Below are 9468 nucleotides of genomic sequence, written 5' to 3' on the forward strand. Positions count from 1 at the left end.
ATATAATACACATAAGCTAATATTTTTGGTCCCACTTTATATTAAGTGGCCTTAACTAATATGTATATACATATGAATTAATAGTTTGTGACAATGTACTTATTGTGTAAATACATGTATTTAATCAACCATAAGCACACAGTAAATACATGTATGTAATTACATCTGTAATTAACTTTTGTAATCACATTTGTAAATACACTGTTTACCATCCCTTACACCTTAACCTACCCTTAAACCTACCCATGCCACCAAACCCGTCCATAACCCAACCTCTATTCCAACTCAAAAGCACCACAAGTGTTCTCAAATACATTATAAACACAGTAAGTACATTGTATTTATTTTTTTGATGTAAGTACATAGTAGTTAGGGACACTTAATATAAAGTGGGACTATATTTTTTTCATGTCAGTCTTTACAGACTAGAGGAAGATCTAACAAAGTGTCTGAAAGATAAGATGCTTTAAACTCTAGACTTTAGAGCTTAAGTTCCTTTATCTGTCGCAACTAGTAAACAAGCGTCATTGATTGTGAGAACTGGTCGTCTAGACAAAGATTACAGCTACTCCTGAACTATTGATTATGTTACTATGCAAATTATTTTCAGATAACAGACGGGAATTCATTATTTAAAGCGCATTAGCTTGTCTTACCTGACCAGGAATGGATGGTGGAGGAGGCCAGAAGTATGGATTATTAAATCGAGGTTCTGCCATTCTGAAACACAAACACAGTCACTCTTGATTAATGATTCTTTATTTTAATAGTCATTCATATAAGTGATTTTTAGGATGGCAACTGATGCAAATAGATCTTTTCAGTACAGCATATTTATTTTGTATGTTATGACTCTGAGATGAAGACAAAAGGAAAGCAAACTAGGATATTTCGATTTGTTTTTAAATGATGATGATGATGATGAAGAAGGATGCAATCAAAGACGGATCTGAAGGTCACAGTGATTATAGGCAAAAACCACATTATAGTCATGCTGAAGGCTTTCGGCTCATATGTGAATGAACGAGAGGAAGGAGATGATAATAAATGGGGGAATACACACCGCATAGATCCAGTCTGACCTTCCCTGATTGTTTATTGATCACAAATGCAGATCTAATCTAAAGAGAGGACTTAAAGTAAGTAGCTCACTGCAATATAGTAGGTGATAAATGACATTCATCACCCATTTATAGTAAAAAAGCAATATATTTGAGAATAAAACAGGACATTTAAGGTATTACTGAAAAACTGTGTTGAAAGACTTAAGATTTCTGTAAAAATCGTATACACAAACAAGAATTCTGTACACCTTGTTACGAGAAATAGGTTGTTTATTTTGAGAAAAATGTAATAAAAGAATTGCTTGCACCAAATTATGTATTTGTAAAGTAGTTCACATCCCAAAATTAAAATTTGCTGGTATTTTACTCACCCGTGGTCCCTGACAATACATTGAGTTGTACTGAAAGCAATTCTGTTGCCTGTATGCTTTTTAAAATGTACTTTTTCATTGAGTCTCAAAGTGCCGATAACAGTCAACTCGCAATTAAAAAAAATAATAATAAGGACAGTTTTCACCTAAATTTTGCATGGCCTGAGGGTGAGTAAATTATAGCACATTTTAAGTTTTGCTTCCTATCGAAGACTGTTATAATTGCACATTATGTCTTTGTAACATATATAAAATATAAATAGTTTTGCATTAGGACTGCAAGATATTGTAAAAAAATCAGACATTGCGATATATACTGTGATATACTGTATCTATTAGGGATGTAACAATATTGTAAATACCGTCATACCGCAATAGTAATTTTTTTCAATATTACCGTAGGCACATGTCTCAATAAAACTATATTTCTGAGAAAAGTTTGCTCAGGCGAATGAAGCGAACGGGAGGTAGCGGGAACTACAATTCCCATCAGCCTAGGCGTGGCCATCATCCTTTGCGGTCTGTTGTCACTACAGATCCAGTAATGCGGAACTGGAGTGTGTTGCTAGTAGCGGGGAAGAAAAAGAGCTGGAAATGATCGAACCTAAAGCTGGTTTTAAATCGGATGTGTGGAAGCATTTCGGTTTCTTTCTAAAAAGATACAAAAAAGGAGAAAAGGTGACAGACAAAGAAAAAAAACAGTATGCAGGCACTGCCAGACTGGTGAAATATAAGTCGGGGAATACGACTAAAAACAGTCATGGGGACTGCAGAACACAGCACACTTGTTAGATTGATGCAGACATTGACTTGTACCGCAAAGAGACCTCTATCTCACTCATGGCTTGTCCTCTCAAGTGGTGGAAAGACAATGCACAACGTTACCCACTGCTGTCAACCTTGGCTAAATCATATCTCTCTGTCCCAGAAACCTCAGTCCCAAATGAGAGGGGTTTTTTTTCGGTTGCAGGGGACATGCCCAGAGATACCAGCATTTACCAGATTATAGTTATATGATAATTTTCCTTAAAACCCATCTCTATCTGAGTGAGTGAGTGATTAAATGTTGAATGTGATGAGTTTTCAACAATACTAAATTGAAACTTTATTTTTTTATATAGTTTAATAGTTTTTTGTTATTAAAATTGAAATATTGAAGTTCCTGTTTCGAAACTTACAGATAGATGGCTAATTTGTATGTCATTGATATGTTCAGTGCTAAGGTAAATAAACACTTTTGGCACTTTTTTCGAGTCTTTTCATTAGTTTTGTTTTTCTTGTAAATGATTTAATAAATACCGTACCGTGCCATTCATACCGTGAAATTCTGATACCGTTACATCCCTAGTATCTATACAATTTCACCAAATAATTGAACAGCACTATTTGGAAATAATTTATATAGTCATATTTTTATTTAAAGTTTCATTCTTGCTATAAGCAAACAATTAAGTATAACTTTTGCTTTAATAAACTCCTTATTTGCTTCTTCTTAATATTAGTTATATTTGATATTAAGGTAGTTTAGGTATTGGTCTGGGGATGTAGAATAAGAGCATGCAGAATATATAGATTTTAAGCACTAATAAGCAGCCAATATCTCAATAACATGCACGCTAATAAGTAGGGCTGAACAATATATCATTTTAGCATCGATATCGCAATGTATGTATCTGCTATAGTCACATTGCAGGATTATATTATTTAATAAACATTAAAAAATACAGAAATTACTAAATATTATTTTTACAATTATTTATACAATGATGATAATGTTATTTACAATTGATTGTTAAATTTCAGTACTTCAATAATGTTAAGAGTCTGAAGAAAACCATTAAGCACTGTTTATTTATTTATGTTTGCTTGTACTTGAATATATTTTATGCAAATGCACTGCATAGAACAAGACTTGATCGTCCAAATCGATCTAAATCAATGAAATCTTTCTAAATAGAGGTGTTCAAGTCATGTGATCAAATTGAATTCATACCGCAACAAAACAAAATATCACAATGTAATATTTTTCCAATATAATATATGCAGCCCTACTAATAAGCAAATAGTTAATAGTGAGAATTGGTCCCTAAATTGTTATCAAATGTATTAATTTTGATTGATTGGGATGATTCAGGAGTGAATGATGCATAAAATGTAATAAGCAAACTACAAGCATAAATGAACGCAATAAAGCAGAGTTAAAAGTGAGATAAACAGTGCATGCTTAATGCTTTTGTATATTTAAATGTAAAAACATACACCGCAAAGTCTACTCAACAACATTGATATCTTATGTGAATATTGCGGATGCACACATTGCGATATTAATGCTGAAACGATATTTTGTGCAGCCCTAATTGGCATATTATTTTCATGACACAGTTATATGTATACGATACAACCAAAAGCAAACTCACACTGTTTGTTCACACACCTACAGATTATACTTAATGCCAAATTCAACATGTAGCCTGCTGACAAAAATCAAACAATTGCTCATTGCATTGCTTCTAGAGTTACAGCAAGAGAACAAAATGCATTAAAAGAGTGCATTTTATTGGCTGTATACAGATTATTAAACGAAATTGACTGCAAAATCAGAAATGGCAATGGCAGTATATGACTATTTTATCTAACGTTCAAACCTAAAAATGTACAGATTTATGTGGAAAAGTGCAAACGTTACCCCACGGTTTGAGCAGGAAGTGAAACAGACACCCTTTCAGCATCATTAAAGAAATATTCAGCAGGGTCTGGGCTCATATATTTGGACATATCGCTTTTATTATTTTTGGCTTGGCTAAATGAATTTCTCCGCAAGGCCCCTTAGTCAAACACTCTCAAGACTGCCAAAACATTCATAGCGCAGTGTCATGGACATAATATATGAAAACGATACGCCTTAAGTAATCACACCGTATGGAAACATTTCCAAACGTCTAAAGCTCCCAATGGGCAAAACCGAGCAGGTAAAGATTAGAGGAGCGGAAGGATGAACGTCACTGTTCCTGTTTGTGCATTACAACCACTTCAAAAACAAACCAAAAACCTTTCCTTACAGAAATAATGCAGTGAAAACAGACCTGCAGAATTGTGGGAAAGAATCAAAAGTAGTCATGGGCAAAGATTAAACGGGAATAATCACTTGTTTTGACATAATATGTGTGTATTATATATATACACACTCACCGGCCACTTTATTAGGTACTCCTTACTAGTACCGGGTTGGACCCCCTTTTGCCTTCAGAACTGCCTTAATCTTTCATGGCATAAATTCAGTAAGGTGCTGGAAATATTCATCAGAGATTTTGCTCCATTTTGACATGATAGCATCAAGCAGTTGTTGCAGATTAGTCAGCTGCACATCCATGATGTGAATCTACCACAAGGGTGCTTTATTGGATTGAGATATGGTAACTGTGGAGGCCATTTGAGTACAGTGAATCAGAAGATGGGTACACTGCAGTAATAAAGGGATGGACATGGTCAGCAACAATACTCAGGTTGGCTGTGGCGTTGACATGATGTTTAATTGGTACTTATGGGCCTAAAGTGTGCCAAGAAAATATCCCCCACATCATTACACCACCCCCAGCCTAAACCGTTGATACAAGGCAGGATGGATCCATGCTTTCATGTTGTTGACGCCAATGCCTGACCCTACCATCCGAATGTCGAGACTCATCAGACTAGGCAACGTTTCTCCAGTCTTCTATTGTCCAATTGTGGTGAGCTGACAGGAGTGGCGCCTGGTGTGGTCTTCTGCTGCTGTAGCCCATCTGCCTCAAACTTGGATGTGTTGTGTGTTCAGAGATGCTCTTCTGCAGACCTCGGTTGTAACGAGTGCTTATTTAAGTTACTATTGTCTTTCTATCAGCTTGAACCAGTCTGGCCATTCTCCTCTGACCTCTGGCATCAACAAGGCATTTGCGCCCACAGAACTGCCGCTCACTGGATATTTTCTCTTTTCGCACCATTCTAGAGATGGTTGTACGTAAAAATACCAGTAAATCAGCAGTTTCTGAAATACTCAGACCAGCCCGTCTGATATCAACAACCAGCCACATTCAAAATGACTTAAATCCCCTTTCTTCCCCATTCTGATGCTCGGTTTTAACTGCAGCAGATCGTCTTGACCATGTCTGCATGTCGTAATGCATTGAGTTGATGCTATGTGATTGGCTGATACACAATTTGCGTTAACGAGCAGTTGAACAGGTGTACCTAATAAAGTGGCCGGTGAGTGTACACGCATACATAGAAACAAACCTATACAAAACATTTTTGTTACATAGATATTTATAATTGGCATCATATATATATATATATATATATATATATATATACACCTTACATCTTAATCTAAATAAACACTCAAATATATGCACGCATGCGTGTATTTATATATACATAACATATATACACAGCACACATACATATATTATGCCAAAACAAACTGTTTTTGTGTATGCAATTAATTTTGGCCCAGCGCTGATTAAAGTGCATTGCTTAAAAAGGTGAGTCTATAATATCCATGCTAAAAGACTGGAAATTATATCAGTTTATTATGAAGATTAACAAGTTGTAATTATTCTTCATAATAAACTGATATAATTAGAACTGAATTGTAATTGATAGTAATTATAAATAACAATTAATAGCAATTGCAATTAATCTAGGCAGGGGCGGATTTAACCAATAAGTGAGGTAAGCAGCCGCTTACCAGGAAACCTGGGGAGCCCCAATAAATATCTAGAAGTATAAAATATAACTTAACTATATATAACATCGTTTTCTACCATATTTTGTATGGTGAGAGTTAAACAAATACAAATGTAATGTAATTAAATATTATTTAATATACAATCAAATATCATATTATTATAATAATGTAAGGTTATGTAATAACAATATAACAAAATAAAATATCCATTATGAAGCAGTCCAGCCGTCAAATTTATAATATAGAGAGAAGATTTCTTCAACCCATTTCTAAACATAATAGTTTTAATAACTCATCTCTAATAACTGATTAATTTTATCTTTGCCATGATGACAGTAAATAATATTTGACTAGATATTCTTCAAGACACTTCTATACAGCTTAAAGTGACATTTAAAGCCTGAACTAGGTTAATTAGGTTAACTAGGCAGGTTAGGGGAATTAGGCAAGTTATTGTATAACGATGGTTTGTTCTGTAGACTATCGAGAAAAAACAAAGCTTAAAGGGGCTAAAAATTTTCTCCCTAAAATGGTGTTTAAAAAAAAATCAAAAACTGCTTTTATTTTAGCTGAAATAAAACACACAAGACTTTCTCCAAAAGAAAAAATATTATCAGACATACTGTGAAAAATTCCTTGCTCTGTTAAACATCATTTGAAAAATATATAAATTTAAAAAAAAAAGATAATTTTTTTGAAGGGGACTAATAATTCTGACTTCAACTATATATATATATATTGTAGATGGAAAAACATTTTTAAAAAAGGAATCATTTACAATGTAACAATTGCATTAATTTAAAAAGTCGAAAAGAAGATTAAATGATATAAAAAAACAGCAATATAAATAAAAGTTAAAAGGATGCTTTCAGGACTTGGGCACTATGGCTGTAATTGCATTGTAATGCATCTTTAAAACAAATAAAAATAATTACAAACACACCGATTATAATGTAACGCATCATTTTATACCTTGCAAACTAGAAAGCTTCCTATTGACATTTAATGAAGTTAGATCAATTCTGTGAGTCACAGGATATCATTTAAAAAAACTGAAAGTGCAAATAAACATCGCAAAACAGCGTGCAAATATCAAATAAACATCAAACGAGAGATTGACACGTCTTGTGGTCTTCAAAATGAACTGATGAAAAACTTACTCAACTTTTTCTTTTATTCTGTCGGCATCCTCGAAAAGCTTCCCAAATAAAAGCGCGCTCTCTTTTGATCAAAGATTACATTAAGAAATCGCTCGCAAAATAACGCGAACGGACGCGTTTGGTGCCTTGCGAGAGCGCAGGTCTCCGGTGTCTGCCTCTCCCACATTCTCAGACAGTTTTATTAAAAATTTCAGACAAAAGGAAAACAAAAATGGCAGCCTGTCTTATTTTTATAAGGACAGGGCGCCATATTCTGCAGATCCCAAATTTTTTAGCGACCAAAAAATATAGCGCGTGCGTTCAGATCAAAGGCGCGACGCGTAAAACGCCGCATTATTTACATTAAGTGCGCGAATGATTGTTTACTTAGATCTGCAGGTTTGAATAGCCCGGCTGGAGGAGGAAAAAAAGAGAGAGGGAGAAAAAAAACGAGACTTCCTACAACAATCATGCGATGCGAACAAATCACGCAGATGGAAACAGACGCGCATCAATGTTACATTTCCATCGCGACGCATCAATGCAAAACCGTGCAATTGCGTTATTGTTGCATCGCGAGCGTGCTTTTAGATGGCTTTCTCTTTTATTTGAACTTTTTGCTCACTCGAAGGACTACAAGAACTAGCATCGTTTTCGCGCGTCGTGCAAATGTGGCCAAAAATTAATATGCAGTGGTGAAGATGAGAAGAAAGCGACAGACATACCTTGCACACCTCGACGGAGGATTTATTAGATGTAATTATTGAAAGCTTGAGATGTTGTTTCGGCTTTGCCTTCAGAGGGAGTTTCAGACCTTCCGGGTCGCCTGGTGTTCACTTCTGGGTGCTGCAGCTCCACAGATCCATATATGAGCACATTTACAGCCATCAAATCACTAAAAAACATCTCTTGTGCACATTTCTCGTGTCGTTAGCTATCGTTTGCAGGATATGGAGCATACGTGAATGGAAACTGAGATGATGATTAACTCATATCAGATTCACAAACATATACTGTACATTTACTCCTATTTATACGCCTCAGCATTAAATAATTTTGTCTATGGGGCTTTCAAGGGGGTCTGGAAATGTTTAGAGATTTTAATTAATAATAATAATAATAATAATAAATGTAAAACAAAAATATAATAGAAAAGTTATTTTGAAATATTTTATAAAACTAAAAATATTTGGAGATTTTTATATATAAAATAATAATATTAATAATAATAATAATAATAATAATAATGTAAAACAACAATTCACTAGAATAATAATTTAAAATATTTTATTAAACTAAATGTTTGGAGATTTTTATATATTAATTAATAATAATAAATAATAACAAATGTAAAACAAATATACAGAATATTAAATATTTTATGAAACTATAAATGTTTGCAGATTTTTAAAATATAAATTAATAAGAATAAATAATATTAATAAAAATAAACAAATAAATAAATAAAATACAAAAAAAATTATTATTTTAAAATATTTTATTAACTTAAAATGTTTGGAGAATTTTTAATTTAGATTAATAATAATAATAATAATAATAATTTAAAATATTTTATAAAACTATAAATGTTTGGAGATTTTTATATATTATTTAATAATAATAAATAATAACAAATGTAAAACAAATATACACTAGAATATTATATTTTTTATGAAACTATAAATGTTTGGGGATTTAAATTTTTTATATAAATTATTAATAATAAATAATATTAATAATAAATAAATAAATGTAAAACAAAAATCCCCAAAAAGTATTATTTTAGAATATTTTATTAACTGGAAATGTTTGGAGAATTTTTAATGTAGATTAATAATAATAATGATAATGATGAGTAAAAAATGTAAAGTAAAAATTACACTAGAATAATTATTTTAAATATTTTATAAAACTAAAAATGTTTTAAGATTTGTAAATATAAATTAATATTAACAATAAATGTCAAACAATAGACTAGAATAATTTTAAATATTTTATTAAACTGTAAAAATGTTTTGAGATTGTGTTTAATATAAATTCATGATCATAAAAATAAATAATAAATGTAAAACATAAATACACCAGAATAATTATTTTAGTGTATTTTTGGTTTTCATTTTTATTATTACTTATTTTTTAGTATAAATAATACAAATTTTAATCTAAAAATA

At 32.2% G+C, this 9468-nt stretch overlaps 1 protein-coding gene across 6 annotated transcripts in view; it reads right to left on the minus strand.

The window, feature by feature from the left end:
- znf362a (zinc finger protein 362a) overlaps positions 1-8138 on the minus strand; it is a 32956-nt gene extending 24818 nt beyond the window's left edge. For 2 of the 6 annotated variants that reach the window (XM_087272835.1, XM_087272834.1), the window contains exons 1-2: positions 8023-8138; positions 657-720 (exon numbers count right to left, since the gene is read on the minus strand). In XM_087272835.1, the coding sequence (XP_087128961.1) occupies positions 657-719 (63 nt within the window). In that variant the 5' untranslated portion in view covers position 720; positions 8023-8138. 6 annotated transcript variants of the gene reach the window in all.
- Between the last annotated feature and the right edge of the window lie 1330 nt (positions 8139-9468).

This window comes from Danio rerio, chromosome 11 (genome assembly GCF_052040795.2).
Source record: "Danio rerio strain M-AB ecotype USA chromosome 11, GRCz13ab, whole genome shotgun sequence".
Classification (NCBI taxonomy): domain Eukaryota; kingdom Metazoa; phylum Chordata; class Actinopteri; order Cypriniformes; family Danionidae; genus Danio; species Danio rerio.